Source organism: Mobula birostris, chromosome 16, assembly GCF_030028105.1.
Source record: "Mobula birostris isolate sMobBir1 chromosome 16, sMobBir1.hap1, whole genome shotgun sequence".
Classification (NCBI taxonomy): domain Eukaryota; kingdom Metazoa; phylum Chordata; class Chondrichthyes; order Myliobatiformes; family Myliobatidae; genus Mobula; species Mobula birostris.
In genome coordinates, this window is record NC_092385.1 from 67,889,566 (window position 1) to 67,914,320 (window position 24,755).

Here is a 24,755-nt window from a genome sequence, read left to right on the forward strand (position 1 = left end):
TGCTCTACATTATTGGCTAGTTTGTCTTCATAGTTCAGCTTTTCTCTTCTTACAGCTTTTTTAGTTGCCTTTTGTTGGATGTTAAAAGCTTCCCAATCATCCAACTTCCCAGTCAGTTTTGCTACATTATATGCCCTTTCCTTGGCAGTCCTTAAGTCCCCTTGTCACCCATGGTTGCCCAGCCCTGCCATTTGAGAACAACTTCTGTGGGACATGTCCATCCTGCGCCTTGTTAACTATTCCTAAAATCTTCAGCCACCTCTGTTCTACTGTCATCCCTGCCAGCATCCCCCTCCAATCCACCTGGCCAAGCTCCTCTCTCATGCCTCTGTAATTCCCTTTATTCCATTGTGATACTGATATACGTGACTTCTGCTTCTCCCTCTCAAATTGCAGTACGAATTCAATCATATTATAATCACAGCCTCCTCAGGGTTTCTTTACATTAAGCTCTCCAATAAGATCTGGGTTATTATACAATGCCCAATCTAAGATGGCCTTTCCCCAAATAGGCTCAAGCACAAGCTGTTCTAAAAAGTCATCTCATAGGCATTCAACAAATTCCTTCTCTTGCCATCCAATACCAACTTGATAATCCCCTTACATATTGAAGGCCCCATTACAATTGTGACATTACCCTTATCACATGCCTTTTCCAGTTCCCTTTGCAATCTCAACACCACATCTTGACTACTATTTGGAGGTCTAGATATGATTCCCATAATGGTTTCTTAACTCCACCTAAAAAGATTCAACATTCTTTGACCCTATGTCACCTCTTTCTAAAGATGTAATTCCATCTCTTACCAACAGAGCCACACCAACGCCTATGCCTTCCTGCCTGTCCTTTTGATACAAAGTAGATACTTTGATGTTAAGCTTTCAACTGTGGCCTTTCAGCTACAACTCAGTGATGCACGCAATGTCATATCGGCCAATTGTGCCACGAGTTGGTCCACTTTATTCTGAATGCTATGTGCATTTAAATACACCTTCAGTCCTGTATTCTTCACCCTTCTGAATTTTGCATTTGTGGTACAACTTAACTCTTTGCTCTGTCTGCATTTATACCCAATCTTTGGCTTGTTCTTCCTTACATTCATGTTATACTTGTAAACCTGTTGGATCATCTACAGCTCTATCCAACTGGTTCCCATCCCCCTCCCAAGAAATCTTCACAACAGTGGAGACATCTTCACGAGGCAGTGCCTAAAGAAGGCAGCGTCCATCATCAAGGGCCCTCACCATCTGGGATATGCCTTCTTCTCATTATCACCAGCGGGAAGGAGATACAAGAACTTTAAGACCTACACTCAACAATTCACAAACAGTTTTCTGAACAGTTCATGAAATTATTATTCCCTTCTTTACAACACTATTTATTTATTTTTGTAATTAAGAGTGATTTTCTTTCTTTGTACTTTCTAAAGGGGGAGGGGGAGCTGCCATATTTCTTGGTACACATTAGGAGGTCCGAAAGAGAATTTGGAGAGCTATGTAGAAAGGTGAAAGACAGAACCTCCAGGGTAACAATCTCTGGATTGCTGCCTGTCCCACACGCCAGTGATAGCAAGAATAGGATGATTTGGCAGATAAGGAACTACCAAGGGGGGCAGGGTTTCAGATTTATGGATTACTGGCATCTCTTCTGTGGAAGGTATAACCTGTACAACAGAAATGGAATACATTTGAACCCGGGGCGGGGCAGGGGGGAACCAGTACCCTTGTTGACAGGTTTGCTCGAGCTGTTGAGAGGGTTTAAACTAATCTGGCAAGGGGATGGGAACTGGAATGATAGGGCTGAAGACAGGGATATTGGTTTACAAGCAGAGGTCATGTCTAGTGAGATGATAGGAAAAATAGATGATAGGGCAAAATTGCAGTCAACGAGATGAGTTGTAGTGTAAACGGGAGACAACATTGAAAAGGGTGACACATACAGGACTGAAGGCGTTATATTTGAATGCACGCACTACATGAAATAAGGTAGATAATCTTGGAGTGCAGTTGGAGATTGGCAGGTATGACATTGTGGGTATCACGGCATCATGCCTGAAAGATTATTGTAGATGGGAGCTTTATATCCAAGGATGCACAATCTGTTGAAAGGACAGGCAGGTAGGTTGGTGGGGGGCAGTGGTTATGCTGGTAGAAAATGAAATCAAATCTTTAGAAAGAGGGGACATAGGATTGAAAGACGTAGAATCCTTGTGGGTAGAGATAAGAAACTGCAAGGGTAAAAAGACCCCGATGGGAGTTATTTACAAGGCCACCAAACAGTAGCCAGGATGTGGTTTACAGATTACAATAGGAGATAGTGAAAGCATGGCAAAAAGGCAATGCTACGTTAGTCATAGGGGATTTCAATATGCAGATAGATTGGGAAAATCAAGTTGATGCTGAATCCCTAGACAGGGAATTTCTGGAATGCTTCTGAGATGGCTTTTTTGAGCAGCATATGGTTCAGCTAACAGGGGATCAGCAATTCTGTAATGAAATGAATTTGATTAGGAAATATTGATCATAATGTGATATAATTCACCCTGCTGTTTGAGAGGGAAAAGCTAAAGTCAGATGTATCAGTATCACAGTGGAGTAAAGGGAATTACAGAGGCACGAGAAAAAGTTGATTGGAATGGAACACCAGCAGGTATGATGTTGGAGCAGCAATGGCTGGATTTTCTGAGAGCAATTCGGAAGGCGAAAGATAGATCCATCCCAAAGAAGAAGAAATATTCTAAAGGCAGAATGATGCAACCATGTCTAACAAGGGAAGTCAAAACCAACATAAAAGCTAAACAGAGTATGTGAAGAGCAAGAGGATAAGACATGAGAGAATAGGACCAATCAAGTGTGACAGTGGAAAAGTGTGTATGGAACCACAAGAGAGAGCAGAGATACTTAATGAATACATTACTTCAGTATTCACTAAGGAAAAGGATCTTGGCAATTGTAAGGATGACTTGCAGCGGACTGAAAAGCTTTAGTATATAGATTAAAGAAGAGGATGTACTGGAGCTTTTGGAAAGCATCAAGTTGGCTAAGTCACCGGGACCAGATGGGAAGTAGCCCAGGCTACTGTGGGAAGCGAGGGAGGAGACTGCTGAGTCTCTGGCGATGATCTTTGCATCATCAATGAGGACGGGAGAGGTTCCAGAGGATTGGAGGGTTGCGGATGTTGTTCCCTTATTCAAGGAAGGGAGTAGAGATAGCCCAGGAAATTATAGGTAAGTGAGTCTTACTTCAGTGGTTGGTAAGTTGATGGAGAAGATCCTGACAGGCAGGATTTATGAACATCTGGAGAGGCATAATATGATTAGGAATAGTCAGCATGGCTTTGTCGAGGGCAGGTCGTGCCTTATGAACCTGATTGAATTTTTTGAGGATGTGACTAAACACATTGATGAAGGTAGAGCTGTAGATGGATTTCAGCAAGGCACTTGATAAGGTACCCCATGCCAGGCTTATTGAGAGAGTAAGGAGGCATGGGATCCAAATAGGCATGGTTGCTTTGTGGATCCAGAACTGGCTTGCCCACAGAAGGCAAAGAGTAGTTGTGGATGGGTCATATTCTGCATGGAGGTCGATGACCAGTGGTGTGCCTCAGGGATCTGTTCTGGAACCCCTACTCTTTGTGATTTTTATAAATAACCTGGATGAGGAAATGGAGGGATGAGTTAGTAAATTTGCTGATGACACAAAGGTTGGGGGTGTTGTGGATAGCGTAGAGGGCTATCAGAGGTTACAGCGGGACATTGATAGGATGCAAAACTGGGCTGAGAAGTGGCAGACGGAGTTCAACCCAGATAAGTGTGAGGTGGCTCATTTTGTTATGTTAAATATGATGGCAGAATATAGCATTAATGGTAAGACTCTTGGCAGTGTGGAGGATCAGAGGGATCTTGGGGTCCAAGTCCATAGGCCACTCAAAGCTGCTGCGCAGGTTGACTCCGTGGTTGAGAAGGCATACGGTGCACTGGCCTTCATCAACCGTGGGATTGAGTTTAAGAGCTGAGAGGTAATATTGCAGCTATATAGGATCCTGGTCAGACCCCACTTAGAGTACTGTGCTCATTTCTGGTCGCCTCACTACAGGAAGGATGTGGAAACCATAGAAAGGGTACAGAGGAGATTTACAAGGATATTGCCTGGATTGGGGAGCATGCCTTATGAGAATAGGTTGAGTGAACTGGGCCTTTTCTCCTTGGAGTGACGAAGGATGAGAGATGACCTGATAGAGGTATACAAGATAATGAGAGGCATCGATTGTGTGGATAGTCAGAGGCTTTTTCCCAGGGTTGAAATGGCTAGCACGAGAGGGCATAGATTTAAGGTGCTTGGAAGTAGGTACAGGGGAGATGTCAGGGGTAAGTTTTTTTTAAAACGCAGAGAGTGGTGAGCGCGTGGAATGGGCTGCCAGCAGCGGTGGTGGAGGCAGAATCGATAGGGTCTTTTAAGATGCTCCTGGATAGGTACGTAGAGCTTAGAAAAATAGACGGCTATGGGTAAGCCTAGGTAAGGACATGTTTGACACAGCTTTGTGGGCCAAAGGGCCTGTATTGTGCTGTAGGTTTTCTATGTTCTATGTTTCTATGTTCTATGAGGGCATATAATAGAGCAAAATTTAGAGGGAAGTTAGAAGATAGGAATTTTAAAAAAAACAACAGAAGGCACCAAAAAGAAAAGGAACCATAAGAGGTAAGCTAGCCAATAATATCAAAAATGATACCAGAAGTTTTTTTCAGATATATAAAGAGTATGAGAAAAGCAAGAATAGATATTGGACCACCAGAGAGATAGTAACAGGAGACAAGGAAGTGGCAGACAGAAAAAGTATTTAGCATCAGTCTTCACTGTGGAAGAAAGTAACAGTACGCTGGAGGCTTGGAAGTGTCAAGATGAAGAAGTGATTGCAATTGTTATTACAGTACTAGGGAGAAGGTGCTTGGGAAACTGAAAGGTCAGAAGATAAGATAAGTCACCTGGACCAGATAGACTACACCCAAGAGTTCTAAAGGAGGTAGCTGAGGAGATTATGGAGGCATTAGTAATGATATTTCAAGAACCAATAGCTTCTGGCATGGTTCCAGAAAGGAGATAGGCAGAAGAAAGGAAATTATAGGCCAGTTAGCCTGACCTCAGTGGTTGGGTGATGTTGGAGTCGATTGTTAAGGATGTGGTTTCGAGGTACTCAATGGCACTTGACAAAATAGGCCATAGTCAGTGTGGTTTCCTCAAGGGAAAATCTTGCCTGACAAATCCGTTGGAATTCTTTGAAGAATTAACAAGCAGGATAGTCAAAGGCTACACAAAGATTAGGAGAATGGGTAAAGAGGTGGCAGATGGAATACAGTGTTGGGAAGGGTACGGTCATGCACTTTGGTAGAAGGAATAAATACATAGACTATTTTCTAAGCAGAGAGAAAGTTTGAAAATCTGAGGAACAAAATGCAGAATTCCCTAAAGATTGATTGCAGGTTGAATCAGTGGTGAGGAAACGAATACAATGTTAGTATTTATTTCAAGTGGTCTAGAATATAAAAACAAGGATGCAGTGTTGAGGCTGTATAAGGCACTGGTGAAGCCTCACTTGGAATATTGAGCAGTTTTGGTGCCCTTATTTAAGAAAGGATGTGACATTGGAGAAGGTTTGGAAGAGGTTCATGAGAATGAGCAGCAATTGAAGGCTCTGGGCCTGTACTTGCTGGAACTTCGAAGAATGGTGGGGGGAGGATCTCATTGAAACTTATCGAATATTGAAAGGACTAGATAGAGTGGATGTGCATGTTTCTTCTGGTGGGGGAATCTAGGACTAGAGGGCACAGCCTCAAAATAGGGAGATGTCCATTTAGAACAGAAATGAGGAGGAATTTCTTTAGGCAAGAGGTGGTATATCTGGAATTTGTTGCCACAGGCGGCTGCGGAAGCCAGGCCATTGGGTACATTTAAGGCGGAGGTTGATAGGTTCTTGATAAGTCAGGGTGTGAAAGGTTATGTAAGAATGCAGAAGAATAGTGTCAAGAGGGAAATGGATCAGCCATGATGAAAAGGTAGAGGTGACTTGATGGGCTGAATGGCCTAATTTTGCTCCTATGTCTTATGGTCTTTACTGAGATAGCAAAACAGCAAATTTCACATCATGAAAGTCAGTGATAATAGACTTGATTCTGAATGTGAAGCAGAGGGTAGGAATAATCAACATAATTTGTACTGATTTAGAAACAGAGAGAGGACTGAGGTCAGTGTCAAGCAACATCCATGGTGACTTTCTGTGATACACAGTGGGTGTGTTGTGTACTCACCAGCCAGACATGAAGTAGTCCCTGTACAATATTTTCTTTCCAATGTCGCTTCTTTTCACTCTGCGAGGAAACTCACACCTTGAAAACTCTTCACCGAGTAACTCAGGCTTAAGGAATGCCTGCAAAGTACATTAAATTACTAAAGTAGTGCCTAGAATTTGATTTCCTGTAATATGGCAGCCCCAGTGAATTTTCTCTAAATTCGGAGGGTATTCCTGATCCGCCAACCAGCCCTCAAATCTCACCACCCCTCTTCCCAGGATACTCCTTAGAACTCAACCTTTGACTTTGTTTCAAGCTTTCTATCAAATTTAAACTTCAAGTTCCTAGTGATATTTTCTCTATTTTCATGAAATCCTCTTACATTCCAAAGGCATTAGTAGGTTCATTGATTACAAGGGTGTAATTGGGAAGTTTGGGTTGGAAGGGCTTATTATTGTGCTGAATCTCTAATAAAATAAAGATACTACATAGAAAACAACTAACAGGCCCTTCAGCCCATGATGTACGAGCTGACAATGATAACAAATTGAATTAAATCTCCACTGCCTGATGTTTGTTTTCATTTGGTGCAGACACCGTGAGCTGAAGGGCCATTTCACACCATGTTCACTTATCTACCTAAAATCCTCAAATACCACATATTTGCTGTCAGCACTGCCCCAACAGTCCACTGCAGTCAAATACCACCTTCCACATAAAAGAAAACATACACTCAGTGGCCACTTTATTAGGTAAGCCTGCTCGTTATTTCAAGTATCTAATCAGCTAATCATGTGGCAGCAACTCAACACATAAAAGCATGCAGACATGGTCAAAAGGTTCAGTTGTTGTTCAGACCAAACATCAGAATGGGGAAGAAATGTGATCCAAGGGATTTTGACTGTGGAATGGTTGTTGGTGCCGAATAGGGTGTTTTAGTACCTGCTGATCTCCTGCAATTTTCACACAGCAGCCTCTAGAGTTTACAAAGAATGATGCAGAAACAAAAAAAAATCCAGTGAGGATTAGTTCTGTGGGTGAGAACACCTTATTAATGAGAGGGGTCAGAGGAGAATGACCAGACTGGTTGAAGCTGACAGGAAGACAACAGTAAGTCAAACAGTTACAACAGTTGTGTGCAGAAGAGCATCTCTGAATGCACAAAACATGAAACTTTGAAGTGGATGACCTATAACAGCAGAAGACTACACTGGGTTCCACTGCGGTTCCTAATGAAGTGATCACTTAGTGTATAGAAATACAAGTTGCCACTGTCTATTGATTTTTACAGAACCAAAACTGTACAAAGCTTAGCAAGTGATCAGTCAAAACTTCAGCTGTAATTAAATAAATTTTGACCTTGCCTTAAAACATCTGGAAAGAAGTAGGCAGTGTTTTAATTCTGAATGTAGAAAATGCTCTGTGCAGGGAGTGCAGCCTCTCATTGCTTCCTTAACTGCTGTCCTCCATTTAGCCAACTTAAAAATTCTCAGTGTTGATAGTGTCCTGAACCACTATCACATTTACTTCCTTTGAAAATACAAGGTTATACAATCTAGTCATTGATTTCACAATGTACAAGTATCAAATTTTCGAGGGGTAAGGCCAAGGGCAGAATTAGGCCATCTGGCCCATTGAATCTGTTCCACCTTTCCATCATGTCTGATCTATTATCCTTCTCAACACCATTCTCCTGCTATCTCCCCGTAACTTTTGATGCCCCAACTAATCAAGAACCTATCAACCTCTACTTTAAATATACCCTATGATTTGTTCCTTACAACCACCAGTGGCAATGAATTCCATAGATTCACCACCCCCCTGCTAAAGAAATTCCTCCTCGTCTCTGTTCTAAAGAAATGTCCTTATATTGTGAGGCAGTGCCCTCTGGTTCCATGACTCCCAACTACTGAAACATCCTTGCAACATCCACTCTATGTAGGCCTTTCAATATTCATTTCTTTAGAAGACTACTCACTCTTCTAAAGTCCAGAGAGTACAAGCCCACAGACAAACACTCCTCAGACATTACGAGAATTTGAATTTTACCAGATGCTGAATCCTTTGCCTCTCAGTGACAGCTGTGAACTCATTGGAGAGTGGAATAACATCATTCTTCTGCACGGCAATTGCTCTTAAAAGAAAAAACAAAGAAACCATTGGTATTTACCAAACGGTGTCCTATAGAGAATATTATGTAAGCAGTGATTATTAACTTCAGGAGGAAGAAACTGGGGGATCCACAAGTCAGTCCTCACTGGATACCACAAACATTTAGTAATTACAATATGAGGGGGACATTGTGATAATATATGAATTGAAATGGGGATTGAACAGGGAATTCCCTATTTAACTCCATGCACGATGCAGATGTGCTCATCACCAGCTCCTCATCTCTGCACGTCAACAAGGTAGAGATTAAAGGTCAACAAGTGGAAGCTTGTGCTGAGGACACATCATCAGATGGATTGTCATTCCAAAGCCAACAGTGTAGGCTTCCAGCACAAAAAGTTTCACTCAACTGTCATTGGCCGACTCAAAGGTGGCGTCAAAACAGCATATCGGAGGGAGATTAAAAATCTGGCTAGGTAATAACCTCTCACTTAATGTCAGCAAGAAAAAGGAGATTATTCTTGCTGGAGGAGGAAAGAGAAGATCCAAGAGCCAGTCTTCATCAGGGGAAATCACAAGTGGAAAGGGTCAACAACTTTAAATTCCTGGGTGCTATCATTTCAGAGGACCTGTCCTCACCATTCAAGTGCAATTACAAAGAAAGGAGGGCAGCACCTCTGTTTCTTTAGGAGATTGTGATGATCTGGCATGACATCTAAAACGTCTGTAAATTTCCATGGATGTTTGGTGGAGAGTATATTGACTGGTTGTATTACCACCTGGTATGGAAATACCAATGCCTTTGAGTGAAAAATCCTACGAAAAGTATTGGATCCATTACAAGCAAAGCCCTCCACACTACTGAGCACACTACAAGAAGTGCTGTCACAGGAAAGCAGAATCCATCATCAGGGGCTTCCACCACCTAGGCCATGTTCTCTTCTCGCTGTTGCCATCAGGAAGCTGGTACAGGATCCTCAGGACCCACACCACCAGGTTCGGGAACAGTTATTACCCATCAGCCATCATGCTCTTGAACCAGAGGGGATAATGTTATGTGTTGCAACTTCAAAGCATAAAACTAATTGCAAGAAAAAGACAGGTGCCATGTCTAGTTTCATTTTTACTTTTAGTGAGATGCGTGCATAGTGGCATGATGATGTATGCCATTCATATAATTTACATACAACCTATAATGCATTATGTAAACAAAGAGAGCTTAATGAAACAATAGTTACAATATTACTCAGAAATTACTGAAACATTAAGTATACAATACTCCCCCTGCTTAGCTATATAGTACAGTACAGCAGTGGAACCCAACCTCCGGGCCGCGAAGTATGCAGGGGTGCAGCGGTAGCTGGAGCACACCCAGCACATCTTTAAGAAAAAAGCCAAAATAAACAAGCTAATTAATTAGGTGCCACCCAAAAGCCAGTCTTCAGTGGAGGAACTGAGGTGGAGAGGGTCAATAACTTTAAATTCTTCGGCATTAAGGATCAACGTTTCTCTCTCTGAAAAGTGTCAGAAGATCTGTCCTGGGACCAGCACATAAAGAAAGCACGGCAGCGCCCATACTTTATTAGAAGTTTGTGTAGATTCAACATGTCACCTCGATCCTGACAGCCCTGTCTTTTCAGCCTGCCTGGGCTGGCATTTAAATTGACGAAACAATGGAACAGCTAAAGGCTCCAGTGCCCTGGAAAGAGGAGTGAACATCGTATAGAGCAAGTGAAATCGGCAATCGCCTCTGATCTGGGCCGACATTGATGTGCCTGGCGGCACCTAATTAATTGGCTTGTTTATTTTGGCTTTTTTCTGAAAGATGTGCTTGGTGCGCTCCGGTTACCATTGCACTCCTGCATGCTTCGCGGCCCGGAGGTTGGGGACCACTGAGCATACACATCCACAACATGGTTAATTTTAAATTGTCTCATTCAGGCCTAAAGATTTAATCGTTGTGGAGGATTTCTTACTCTTGTGGGATATCAACACCCTGGCAAAGCTACTGACCCAGCTGGAGATCACCACGCCAGAACTGCTTCTTCAACTCCAGACCACACCTGGACCCGACCAGCAAGGCCTGGTCCAAGGCCCACCACGTTCCCGGAGACCTGCGGCCTTCTACCGTGCCGGAGCGCTTGGAGATGCGGCCCATTCTGACCAGCACCTCTCCGGAGCAGACGACCACACAGAAGTTCATCAGAGACCTCAAGGTGCCCCAGATGCTTCCCCGGAGCAACCACCGTAAAGCCCCATTGGTGGCCATCCACAGCTGCCGGAAGTGAGGCCTCCGCTATTGCCTCGGAAATCGAACCTGAGGCTCAACTGCAACTGTGACTCAGCTGATGGACTTGTTTCAGCCAGGAGGAGCCTGGCCCTCCGGGATTAACCCAATTGACAGCCCGGGCCCCGGCAGCTGGAAGTGGCAGCGGAGCCTCCCCCATCACTCGGCCCGACCCGGAGTGCCCGACGACACGACCTGCCGATCGATCCCCGCGGGACGCGTCCACTAACCTCAAAGAGCTGACAAAAACACGCTGCATCGATGAAAACCTGGAAAGATGCACTATTTACCAAGGAAGTGTGGGAAAAGAGCTGGGCTGCTGGTCAGATTGAAGCTTCAGTGTCCCTGTGCCCACCATCCTACTAGCTAATGTGCAAGCTATAGAGAACAAGGTGGATGATCTTAAAGGGAGACTCACCTACTGCAGGGAGATGCAGAACTGCTGTGTATTCTGTTTCACCAAGACCTGGCTCTCCCCTGCCACCCCCGACTGTGCCATCTGACCAGAGAGATTTTCAATCCATCGGATGGACCGCACGGCGTCTTCGGGCAAGACGAGGGAAGGTGGTGTCTGCCTACTAATCAACACTGCGTGGTGCTCGGACACAGTGGCACTGACAAGCTCCTGCAGCCCGGACCTGGAACACCTGTCGGTGAAGTGTCGTCCCTACTATCTGCCACGGGAATTCACCTCGGTCATACTGACAGCGGTCTACATTTCCCCCCAAGGCGGATGTGAAGTGTGCTCTGAATATACTGTATGCCAACATCAGTGAACTTGAGACCAGGTATCCGGAGGCTTTGCTCATTACAGCTGGGGATTTTAACCAGGCCAACCTCAGAAAGGCGCTGCCAAAGTTATACCGACATGTCTCCTGCCCCACTAGAGGCCCGAATATACTTGACCACTGCTACACAGCAGTTAAGGATGCCTACCGTTCCATCCTACGACCTCACTTCAGAAAATCGGACCATCAGGCCATAGTCCTCCTCCTGGCTTACAAACAGAAACTGAAGGGGGAGGTCACGGTCTCAAAAGTAGTGTCGTGTTGGACAGAGGAAACAGATGAGGTCCTCCGTGACTGCTTTGAAACGGTGGACTGGTTAGTATTCAAGGCCTTAGCAGCTAACCTCGGTGAGCATGCCTCAACTATCAAGGACCTTATCTGGAAATGCACAGAGGACTGTGTGTCTCACAAGACGATCCGTGTATTCCCTAACCGGAAACCTTGGATGAATTATGAGGTCAAGTCCCTTTTGAAGGCTAGACCTGCGGCTTTTAGGTCCTCAGATACCAGTCGCTACACGGAATCCAGGCGTGAACTCCAGAAAGCCATTAAGGGCGCCAAGAAGCAATATCGAGCCAAGTTGAAAGCCCAGGCTAACCAGAGGGATGCCAGTAGACTATGGCAGGGTCTAAATGAGATCACTGGGCGCAAAGAAAAGGCAGAGAATATCAATAACTGTGATGCTTCTCTTCCTGATGAACTTAACGTATTCTACGCAAGATTCGAACAGAAGAGGAGCGTCCCACTCCCTCCGGATGAACCAGACCTGGTGTCATTGAGATTCATCGTCACCAAGGAGGACGTTAGAAGGGCCTTCCTGAAGATAAATCCAAGGAAGGCGATGGGCCCAGATGGCATCCCAGGACGGGTTATCCGGGCCTGTGCAAGCAAGCTAGCTAGAGTGGTTGCTGACATTGTCAACTGCTCCTTGCTTCAGTCTAAGATACCCTCGTGTTTTCAGAAGGCAACGATAATCCCAGTGGCGAAGAAGAGCAAGGTGGCATGCCTGAATGACTATCGACCTGTGGCTCTGACATCAATTGCTATGAAGTGCTTCGAGAAATTGGTTATGGCACACATCAACCACAGCCTACCGGTCAACCTCGACGCTTTGCAATTCGCCTACCAGAGCAACAGGTCAACGGCAGATGCCATCTCTCTGGCCCTACATTCCTCCTTAGAACACCTGGAGAATAAAGACTAAAGAATAAAGAATAAAGAGAATAAAGTAAGGCTCCTTTTCATTGACTACAGCTCTGCCTTTAATACTATCATTCCAAATAAACTGATTCCTAAGCTCTGGAACCTGGGCCTTAGCACTCAGATCTTCAACTTCCTCACAGACAGGACCTAGGCTGTAAAAATAGGGTACAAGCTCTTCTCTACAATCACTCTGAGCACCGGTGCCCCACAAGGCTGTGTACTCAGCCCCCTGCTGTACTCACTGTACACCCATGATTGTGTAGCCAAGTTTCCATCAAACTCAATATATAAGTTTGCTGATGACACCATAATTGTAAGCCGTATCTCGGGTAATGATGAGTTTGAGTACAGAGAGGAAATTAAGACCCTGGTGGCATGGTGCGAAGACAATAACCTAGCTCTCAACGTCAACAAGATGAAGGAATTCGTTGTTGACTTCAGAAGGAGTAGCGGACCGCACGACCCCATTTACATTGGTGGTGTGCAAGTGGAACAGGTCAAAAGCTTTAAGTTCCTCGGGGTCAATATCACAAATGACCTGACTTGATCCAACCAAGCAGGGTCCACTGCCAAGAAGGCCCACCAGGGGCCTTACTTCCTGAGAAAACTAAAGAAATTTGGCCTGTCCCCTAAAACCCTCACTAATTTTTGTAGAAAGCATTCTTCTAGGGTGCATCACAACCTGGTATGGAAGTTGTCCTGTCCAAGACCGGAAGAAGCTGCAGAAGATCATGAACACAGCCCAGCACATCACACAAACCAATCTTCCGTCCATGGACTCACTTTACACCACACGCTGTTGGAGCAGTGCTGCCAGGATAATCAAGGACACGACCCACCCAGCCAACATACTTCTCGTCCCTCTTCCCTCCAGGAGGAGGCTCAGGAGCTTGAAGACTCGTACGGCCAGATTTGGGAACAGCTTCGTTCCAACTGTGATAAGACTGCTGAACGGATCCTGACCTGGATCTGGGCCGTACCCTCCAAATATCCGGACCTGCCTCTCAGTTTTTTTTTGCACTGCCTTACTTTCCCTTTTCTATTTTCTATTTATGATTTATAATTTAAATTTTTAATAGTTGCTATCGATTTGTATTCCAGGGAGCGCGAAGCGCAGAATCAAATATTGCTGTGATGATTGTATGCTCTAATATCAATTGTTTGGCAACTATAAAGAATCGTTTTTCCTGACAAGGGTGGGGGAAATCACTTTGCTTGGCAGATGACACTTGTAGCTGTGAAACGATTTTAGGTTCTGGGTGGTTGCAGGAGTTGACTCTGGGACTGCATGAAGTGATTTGACGGCTCCAGACTGTCTTCCGGACATGTTGGCATCCTGTACCATGCACAACAAACTGCCTGATCTACTGATCCATCCCAGGCCACCAGAGGAAGCTTCAAGCCAATGTTCAGACCCCACTTGGAGTACTTTGCTCAGTTCTGGTCGCCTCACTACAGGAAGTATGTGGAAACCATAGAAAGGGTGCAGAGGAGATTTACAAGGATGTTGCCTGGATTGAGGCGCATGCCTATTGAAGACAGGTTGAGTGAACTCGGCCTTTTCTCCTTGGAGCAATGGAGGATGAGAGGTGACCTGATAGAGGAGTATAAGATGAAGAGAGACATTGATCACGCAGATAGTCAGAGGCTTTTTCCCAGGGCTGAAATGGCTGCCACAAGAGGGCACAGGTTTAAGGTGCTGGGGAGTAGGTACAGAGGAGATGTCAGGGGTAAGTTGTTTGTTTTTTTTTACGCAGAGTGGTGAATGTGTGGAATGGGCTGCCGACAACAGTGGTGGAGGTAGATACGATAGGGTATTTTAAGAGACTTTTGGATAGGTACATGGAGCTTAGAAAAATAGAGGGCTATGGGTAGGTTGCCCATTAGTAATTTCTAAGGTAGGGACTTGTTCGGCACAACTTTGTGGGCCAAAGGGTCTGTATTGTGCTGTAGGTTTCTATGTTTCCAGGAGTGTCCTCCTTTGTAAACTTTTTAGGTATTGAAAACGGACACTAGTGGCCAATGATAAGTAACAAAGGTAAACTCTCTCCCATAAAAGTACTGGTTGAACTCTTTTACACCCCAAACCAAACTCAAGGCCTCTGTCAACCTGAACATAATTTTTCTCTGCAATGGTGAGGGATTGTGATGTAAGTGCTATGGGGTGTTCACTTCTATTATTCATAACTTTTATGGTCTAATGGTCTTATAACAGGTGGCATGACTGCAACTATATCATAAGGCAAGGTGTTACATTCAAGCTTCACTGGATTATGTGGATCATAAAGTGTGAGTACAGTATCTGACATCACAATTTCCTTTGTCTTTTGGAAAGCCACCTCACACTGCTTTGTCCATTGCCATTTTTTCCCGATCTGTAGCAATGAGTTCAAGAGATGGGGCGTAGTAGCCAAGTTTGGCAACAACCTGTTAAGAGTATTTGTTGGGGAGCACTTTGGGTCCAGTGATCACAGTGCTATTAGTTTCAATATAATTATGGAGAAGGATAGATCTGAACCCAGGGTTGAGATTTTTGATTGGAGAAAGGCTAACTTTGAGGAGATGCGAAAGGATTTAGAAGGAGTGGATTAGGACAATTTGTTTTATGGGAAGGATGTAATAGAGAAATGGAGGTCATTTAAAGGTGAAATTTTGAGAGTACAGAATCTTTAGGTTCCTGTTAGGTTGAAAGGAAAGGTTAAGAGGGAGAGAGCCATGGTTTTCAAGGGATATTGGAAACTTGGTTCAAAAAAAGAGATCTACAATACAAGGCAGCATGGAGCAAATGAGGTGCTCGAGGAATATAAAGAATGTAAAAAGAGTCTTAAGAAAGAAATTAGAAAAGCAAAAGGATAGTGAGGGATAAAATTGGTTCCTTAGAGAATCAGAGTGAACAGCTATGTGTGGAGCCAAAAGAGATGGGGGAGATTCTTAACAATTTCTTTTCTTTGGTATTCACTAAGGATAAGGATATTGAATTGTGTAAGATAAGGGAAACAGGTAGGGAAGTTATGGAAACTAGGACGATTAAAGAAGAGGAAGTAGTGGACCTTTTAAGGAATATAAAAGTGGATAAGTCTCCAGGTCCTGACAGGATATTCCCTAGGACCTTGAGGGAAGTTAGTGTGGGAATAGCAGGGGCTCTGACAGAAATATTTCAAATGTTATTAGAAACGGGGATGGTGCTGGAGGATTGGCATATTGCTCATCTTGTTCCATTGTTTAAAAAGGGTTCTAAGAGTAAACCTAGCAATTATCGGCCTGTGAGTTTGACGTCAGTGGTGGGGAAATTGATGGAAAATATTCTTAGAGATGGTATATATAATTATCTGGATAGACAGGGTCTGTTTAGGAACAGTCAACATGGATTTGTGTGTGGAAGGTTATGTTTGACAAATCTTATTGAATTTTTTGAAGAGGTTACTAGGAAAGTTGACGAGGGTAAAGCGGTGGATGTTGTCGAAATGGACTTCAGTAAGGCCTTTGACAAGGTCCCACATGGAAGGTTGGTTAGGAAGGTTCAATCGTTAGGTATTAATATTGAAGTAGTAAAATAGATTCAGCAGTAGCTGGATGGGAGACACCAGAGAGTGGTGGTGAAAAACTGTTTGTCAGATTGGAGGCCGGTGACTAGTGGTGTGCCTCAGGGATCTGTACTGGGTCCAATGTATTTGTCATATACATTAATGATCTGGATGATGGGGTGGTAAATTGGATGAGTAAGTATGCAGATGATACTAAGGTAGGTGGAGTTGTGGATAATGAAGTAGATAATGAGTGGCCCCAGTCTCTCCCAGTGGCCACACATTTTAATTCCACATCCCATTCCCACTCTGATATGTCTATCCACGGCCTCCTCTACTGTAAAGATGAAGCAACACTCAGGTTGGAGGAACAACACCTTATATTCTCTCTGGGTATCCTCCAACCTGATGGCATGAACACTGACTTCTCTAACTTCCGCTAATGCCCCACCTCCCCCTTGTACCCCATCCATTATTTATTTATATACACATATTCTTTCTCTCTCTCTCCTTTTTCTCCCTCTGTCCCTCTGACTATACCCCTTGCCCATCTTCTGGTTTTTTTTTCCCCCTCCCCCTTTTCCTTCCTCCTGGGCCTCCTGTCTCATGATCCTCTCATATCCCTTTTGCCAATCACCTGTCCAGCTCTTGGCTCCATCCCTCCCCCTCCTGTCTTCTCCTATCATTTTGGATCTCCCCCTCCCCCTCCCACTTTCAAATCTCTTACTAACTCTTCCTTCAGTTAGTCCTGACGAAGGGTCTCAGCCTGAAACATCGACTGTACCTCTTCCTAGAGATGCTGCCTGGCCTGCTGCGTTCACCAGCACTTTGACATTCTTTTTGGAAGTGTTTGGATGGTTGGATGTGAGCAACAGGGCCCCAGAATTTCATTCTAAAATACCTGCCTCTATTTCCAAACAGAATGTACTTGCAGGTAATAACAAGATAAAGATAGAGGTATATAAAATTATGATGGGTATAGATAGAGTGAATGCAAGCAGACTTTTTCCACCGAGGTTAGGAGAGAATAAAACCGGAGGGCATGGGTTTAGGGTGAGGGGGGAAAAGTTTAAAGGGAACATTGGGGGAGGCTTATTCACACAGAGTGGTGGAAGTGTGGAATGAGCTGCCAGGTGAAGTGGTAAATGAAGGCTCACTTTTAACATTTAAGAAAAACTTGGACAGGTACATGGATGAGAGGTGTATGGAGGGATATGGTCCAGGTGCAGGTCAGTGGGACTAGTCAGAAAAATGGTTCAGCACAGCCAAGAAAGGCCAAAAGGCCTGTTTCTGTGCTGTAATGTTCTATGGTTCTGTCTGTTCATTCATGCACTAACCTGCTGTCTCCAGCACTGGCCACGTAGAGCTTGCCCTGTAAGTGAAGAACCACCAGGACGGTACATCCTCCGGTTTCATTACCTGATATCTGGTACTGGCCAATCAGTTCATCCTGTGGAAAAACAGGACACAAACATTTTTCAATTATGCTGTTTACTACCCCTCTATTCCCTGCCTTCTGCAATCTACAAATCCCAATGTAGAGTCTCAGTAGTGGACCTCAAGAAAGAGAATTTGTAGAATGTCTAAGGGATGGCTTTTTAGAACAGCTTGTTGTTGAGCTCACTAGGGGATCGGCTGTGCTGGATTGGGTGATGTGCAACTATCCGAGGGTGATAAGAGAGCTTAAGGTTAAGGAACCCTTAGGGAACAGTGATCACAATATGATCGAGCTCACATCGAAATTTGAGAGGGAAAAAATAAAATCCAATGTGTCAGTGTTTCAGTGGAATGTTGTTTGTCCATCGGCGTCATCGATAAAAACCTCGATACCATTAGTCACTTTGAGACTGGATGCGGTATGTCTGAAGATGTCTGGTCAGGCCAATTCGGGCAATAAACGTCCTGGCACATGCTGGGCAGACATGTGTAGGCACTGCAGTTGTTGCGCTGGTGGCTCTGGACTTGCGCAGCTCGCGCTTATGTTGTGCTTCATAAGCTTGACAGCCTTTGTGGATAAGGCCGTGCCAGGTAGGGTGGTTTTGTGCCAGCGTTTCCCAGGTGGTCGTGTCTAAGTCAAGCGACTTCAGGGAGGCCATTAGTGTGTCTTTGTAACATTTCTTCTGCCCTCCATACGAGCGTCTTCCAGCAGAGAGTTCCCCAAAAAGGAGCTGCTTGGGTATGCGCTCATCTGGCATGCGGATGACATGACCTGCCCACCGGGTCTGTGCTCTCATCAGCAGTGTGTGGACTGATGGTAGACTTGCTCTAGAGAGAACTCCAGTGCCTGGTACTTTGTCTTGCCATCTGATGCCTAATATTCTGCAAAGACATGTCATGTGAAATGGTTGAGCTGTCTTGCATGCCTTCCATACACAGTCCACATTTCACAGGCATACAGGAAGGTAGTGAGTACCATGGCTCTGTAGACCTTCAGTTTTGTTGCTGGACTGATTCCTCGACGTTCCCATACAGTGGAGCACAGTCTACCGAAAGCAGAACTTGCCTTTGCTATTCTGCAGTTAACTTCTGTATCAATAGTCACTGCTCGGGAGAGGGTGCTGCCAAGGTAAGTAACCTGGTCAACTGCCTGTAGTTTCTGTCCTTTGACTGTGATTTTCCGTTCTGTGTAGGTGCATGAGGGGCAGGCTGGTGCATAACTTCGGTCTTTTTGATGTTGATGGTGAGTCCAAAGTTGTCACAAGCCGGGGAGAATTTGTCCATATTGACTTGCGTCTCTGGCTTCGAGCCAGCATACAGGGCGCAGTCATCGGTAAAGAGGAAGTCTCTAGTACAGTCTCCTTCACTTTGGTAATAGCTTGAAGTCTCCTCAGGTTGAAGAGCTTCCCATCCACTCTGTACTTGAGGCTGATTCCAGCATCACTGTCCTGGAAGACATCATTCAGCATGGCAGAAAACATCATGCTGAACAGTGCGGGTGCAAGCACACAGCCCTGTTTGACGCCATTGGTGACTGGGAATGCCTTAGAGGATTCTCTGCCGTCCAGCACTCTGGCCATCATGCCATCATGGAACTGGCATACCACCTGAATGAATTTGGCAGGGCAGCCGAACTTTGACATGATCCTCCACAGGCCTTGTCGGCAGACAGTGTCAAAGGCTTTCGTGAGGTGAACAAAAGTTGTGTAGAGTTCACGATTCTGCTCCTGACACTTCTGAAGCTGGCATGTGGCAAAAATCATGTCAATAATCCCACAACCTTTGCGAAAGCCACACTGTGACTCTGGCAGCAGGCCCAGATCCACATGAGTGACCAGACGATTTAGCAGGACTCTAGCAAGGGCTTTTCCTGCAAGACTCCTCGGTGGTTGTTGCATACTTGTCGATTGCCCTTCCTCTTATAGAGGTGTACGATGGATGCATCTTTAAGTTCCTGAAGAATGGATCCTTGCTTCCAAAAAGACTGGAACAACTTGGTGAGTTTCTCTATAAGTACGGGACCACCGGCTTTGTAGATCTCTGCAGGTATGGTGTCCGCCCCTGTGGCTTTGCCACTGGATAGCTGGCTGGCAGCTTTCGTGACTTCAGCTACTACTGGGTCATCCATGGTGCTGTTGATGTCGACAGCGCCATGGATCCTGTCTATCGCCTCATCGTTAATAGATGACGGTCGGCTGAGGACGGCTTCAAAGTGTTCAGCCCATCTCTGCAGGATCTGAGCCTTCTCTGTAATGAGAGTTGTACCATCTGTACCCAGGAGGGGGGAGCTCCCGATAGACTGAGATCCGTAGAGAGTGTTGAAGGCTTCATAGAATCGTTTCCAGTCGTTTCTGTCAGCGTATCCCTGTATTTCATCTGCCTTGGTGCTCAGCCAGGCATCTTGCATTTTACGCAGTTTATTCTGAACTATCCTGCGAGCACTGGTAAAGACGTTTTTCTTGGCAGCTGATGATGGGTCGTTCTGATGGGCACGATGAAGACGGTGCTTTTCAACAAGTAGAGCCTGTATCTCCTCATCATTCTCATCAAACCAGTCATGCTGCTTGCGGGTAGACAGCCCTCGCATCTTCAGTGCAGATGAATGGACAGCATCCCTGAAGTGATCCCAATCATCCACAGCGCTGCCTGCAAGGTATAGGAAATTACAATGGCATGAGAGGGGAATTGGCCGAGGTTGACTGGAAAGGGACATTTGCAGGAAGGGCAGCAGAGCAGCAAAGCCTGGAGTTTCTGTGAAAAATGAGGGAAGTGCAAGACAGATATATTCTAAGTAAGAAGAAATTTTCAAGGGAAGAAGTACACTACCGTGGCTGACAAGTGAAGTTGGAGCCAACGTAAAAGCAAAAGAGAGGGCATACAAGGAAGCCAGAGCTAGTGGGAGGATTGAGGAGCTTTTAAAAACTTGTTGAAGGAAATTAAGAAGGTCATTCGGAAAGAAAAACCGAATTATGAGAGGAAGCTTGCGACTAATATCAAAGAAGACACTAAAATCTTTTTTAAGTGTATAAAGGTAAAAGAGAGTCAAGGGTAGATATAGGACCAATAGAAAATGATGCTGGAGGTAGTGTAATGAGAGATGCAGAGATGGCAAAGGAACTGAGTGCGTATTTTGCATCAGTCTTCACAGTGGAAGACGTCTGCAGTATATCGGACATTCAAGGGTATCAGGGAAGTGAAATTTGTGCACTGAAAAATTACAACTGAGAGGGTGCTCAGGAAGCTTAATGGTCTGAGGGTGGATAAATCTCATTCCATCTCATTCCTGATGGAATGCACCCTCGGGTTCTGAAGGGAGTAGCTGGAGAGATTGCGGAGGCAGTAATGATGATCTTTCAAGAATCGATAGATTCTGGCATTGTACCAGATGACTGGAAAATTGCAAATGTTATTCCGCTATTTAAAAAGGGTGGGAGGCAGCAGAAAGGAAACTATAGACCTGTTAGCCTGACATCAGTGGTTGGGAAGTTGCTGGAATTGATTGCTAGGAATGAGATTGGAACACATGACAAGACAAGCCAAAGCCAGCATGGTTTCCTGAAAGGAAAATCTTGCCTGATGAACCTACTGCAGTTCTTTGAGGAAATTATAAGTAGGGTAGACAAAGGAGATGCAGTAGACGTGGTGTACTTGGATTTTCAGAAGGCCTTTGACAAGGTAGTGCACATGAGGCTGCTTAGCAAGTTAAGCACCCATGGAATTAAAGGCTGCTTAGCAAGATAAGAGCCCATGAAAGGGTTACTGTATGAGGAATGTCTGGCATCCCTTGGGCTATATTCCTTGGAGTTCAGGAGAATGAGGGGGGGAATCTCATAGAAACATTCTGAATGTTAAAAGGCCTGAACAGATTAGATATGGCAAAGTTATTTCCCATGGTTGGGGATTCTAGGACAAGAGGGCACGACTTCAGGATTGAAGGACATCCTTTTAGAACTGAATGCAGAGAAATTACTTGAGTCAGAGGGTGGGATATCTGTGGAATGTGTTTCCACAAGTGGCTGTGGAGGCCAAGTCACTGGGTGTATTTAAGGCAGAGGTGGATAGGTTCTTGATTAGCCAGGGCACCAAAGGGTATGGGGTGAAAGCAGGGGAGTGGGGATGACTGGAAGAATTGGATCAGCCCATGATCGAATGGCAGAGCAGACTCGATGTGCTGAATGGCCTATTTCTGCTCCTATATCTTATGATATTATGGTCCCAGCCCTAAACATCGACTCTTTATTCCCCTCCATAGATGCTGCCTGATCTGCTAAGCTCCACCAGCATTTTATGTTTGTTGCTGTACAAATCACCAAACATAGATTCACTGGTTTCCCTCCTACCAATGGATCAGACCTTCAGAATCAGAATCAGGTTTATTATCTCTGACATATGTCATGAAATTTCTTGTTTTGTGTCAGCAGCACAGTGCAAGTCAAAAAAAATTACTTTAAGTTGCAATAAAAATTATTCCTCTTTTGCACTATTATTTAGTGAGGTGGTGTTCACTGTCCGCTCAGAAATCTGATGCTGGAGGGGAAGAAGCTGTTCCTAAAACATTGAAAGTGGGTCTTCATATTCCTGTACCTCCTCCTTGTTGGTAGCAATGAGAAGGAGGCATGGCCTGGATGGTGAAAGTCCTTAATGATCGATGCCACCCTTTTGAGGCACTGCCTTTTGAAGATGACCTTGATGTGGGAAGGGATGTGCCCATGATTGAGCTGGCTACATTTACGTACCTCTGCAGCCTCTTTCAATCCTGTGCATTGGAGCCTTCATCCCAGGTAGTGATGAAAGCAGTAAAAATGTTCTTCAGGGTACGAAATCCATGTGGCATGATTCAAATTATTTGTCTACTTTTCTGGTTAAGCCCTGAATCAACCTGGCATTTAGCACTTTTCTGTTTGAAAGTCCACACTCCACACTCTACAAAAAGTGGATTGTTGTTACCTAAAAAAAATAACAGAGCCATTACTTTGGAAGTGATTAATTGACTGCCACACGTCCTGAGTACATGAAACTTGCAATTACTTACTGGCCATTACGCCACTGGTGTTGAGGGCAGCAATGAATGTCCTCCATCTCTGGCCATGTTCAGGGCTTACTTCATCTGTTAGTAGCTTCCTCTCGGTCTTCACTACAGTCAGTCATGCACTGTCAGTCTCCAGCTGGAGTCTCAGGAATCAGATGCAGAAAGATTCTTCAATGCTGCTTCTGTACAAATTTGTTTTACCAGTCAGAGTTGTTAGCCTTAAGCTGAACTCCTGCACCCAGAGAATCGGAGGACCACTCTTAGTCTGGCCTCTACCCTTTGACCTGTTTGGCATAGGTGACCCTACCAAGAGCCAAAGCGCAAAGCCCTGACTCCAGCCAACATAGCTCTCCAGGTCATTGAGGCAGGAAAGCCTCCAAACCTAATGACGTGGTTGTGGATCTCTTGCAGGAAAGTTATACGAGTAGAAGGCTTATCAATTCTTTTGAATCTTGTTTGTTTGCGCATCATAACCTTGAGTTTTCATTCCTTGATGTGTGAACAATGCAGTCTGATAGGAACTGTTGGGTTTGGCAGATCTGTAATGATTTGTATTATTGAGTCTTCAGTAATTTCTTTCTCAACTGAAGGCAGGTCCTTTTCAGTTTAATATGTATTAACACATATACAGGTCGTTACAGGGGCAAGAATAGTGAGGGCTAATGAGTAAATAGGGAAGTGCAGTGTGCTAATGTAAAACAGGGAACCACAGACATAGTCCGGAATTAGAGACATGGAATGCAGCAGCAATGACACCAAAGTTTCAGAAGCTTCATTAATTACGTATAGTTGCACCCACTGTTGTAAAAGAAAATTGGATTTACTGCTAACTTGGTTAGACTTCTGATTGATAAGTTTATTCTGTAATCAAGATCTAGTCTGTTTATATAAAGTCTTTTACTCTTTCTGTAACCACCATTGTTATCAAAACCTAGTATTACTGTCTCTGTGTAACCTGTTCAAATGAGAATGCAAAAAATGTATCAAATTCATACTCAGATAGATCAGCTTTCACTGGTTTCCTGGGGCACACCAGATTTAATAATTCACCCATTATTTCCAACACCAACGTGTGGCCTCTCAGTTTGCTCTTACACAGGTGTCCATAAAAGCATTCTTTCCGAAGTTGCAAAACAGGATCTCAGGCTTGCCACTGAGGAGATGCATTGTTGAACCACTTTAGCAGAGTATTGGCAATGCCTGTGCCACCCAGGTCGTTTTGCTGTTTTAAATAATGACCTTTATGTGCACAAGCCGACTGTCCAACGGAGACGACTTCTTCCTGCATTCAGAATGCAGGTAAAAAATCCTCAGGACACACATGAAACTGCTTCCTTTTTAAAAGTACATTGTTGCAAAGTTGGAATTGCAGCAACCAATTTGCACACAACCAAGCTTCACAAAACAGTAAGACACTAGAATACTACAGCACAGTACAGGCCCTTCGGCCCTCGATGCTGTGCCAACAACCATAAGACATAGGAGCAGAATTAGGCTATTTGGCTCATCAAGTCTGCTTCACCATTCAGTCATGACTGATCCTTTTTCTCCCCTCCTCAACCCCACTCCCTAGCCTTCTCCTCCTAACCTTTGATGCCATGACCAATCAAGAACCTATTAATCTCCGCCTTAAATACACCCAACGACCTGGCCTCCAGAGCTGTCTGCGGTGACACATTCCACAAATTCACTACCCTCTGGCTAAAGAAATTTCTCCGCATCTCTGTTCTAAATAGATGCTCCTCTATCCTGAGGCTGTGCCTCTTGTCCTAAACTCCCCCACCATGGGAAACATCCTTCCGACATCTACTCTACCTCGGCCTTTCAACATTCAAAGGTTTCAATGAGATTCCCCCCACCCCCTATCATTCTAAATTCCAGCAAGTACAGACCAAGAGCTATCAAATGTTCCTCCTATGATAACCCTTTCATTCCCAGAATCATCCTTGTGAACCTCCTCTCCAAAGCAAGCACATCTTTTTTTTAGATAAGGAGCCCAAAACTGTTCACAATATTGAAGGTGAGACCTCACCAGTGCCTTATAAAGCCTCAGCATAACATCCCAGCTCTATATTCTTGAAATGAATGCTG

General features: G+C 44.5%; 2 protein-coding genes across 5 annotated transcripts in view; both read right to left on the reverse strand.

Annotated features, from left to right (window-relative positions):
* Positions 1-24,755, reverse strand: part of LOC140211202 (protein phosphatase 1M-like) — a 60,419-nt gene that overhangs the window by 17,406 nt on the left and 18,258 nt on the right. For 3 of the 4 annotated variants that reach the window (XM_072280792.1, XM_072280794.1, XM_072280790.1), the window contains 3 exons: positions 17,536-17,648; positions 8,334-8,418; positions 6,303-6,421 (listed from right to left, as the gene is read on the reverse strand). In XM_072280792.1, the coding sequence (XP_072136893.1) occupies positions 6,303-6,421; positions 8,334-8,418; positions 17,536-17,648 (317 nt within the window). The remainder of the gene's footprint in view (positions 1-6,302; positions 6,422-8,333; positions 8,419-17,535; positions 17,649-24,755) is intronic. The other variant, XM_072280793.1, reaches the window with a different exon arrangement.
* Positions 19,479-22,699, reverse strand: LOC140211295 (uncharacterized). The gene is made up of 3 exons (XM_072281006.1): positions 22,668-22,699; positions 22,372-22,582; positions 19,479-20,281 (listed from the first exon to the last, which is right to left on the reverse strand). The coding sequence occupies exons 2-3, from the start codon at positions 22,409-22,411 to the stop codon at positions 19,479-19,481; spliced, it is 843 nt and encodes a 280-aa protein (XP_072137107.1). The 5' UTR covers positions 22,412-22,582; positions 22,668-22,699.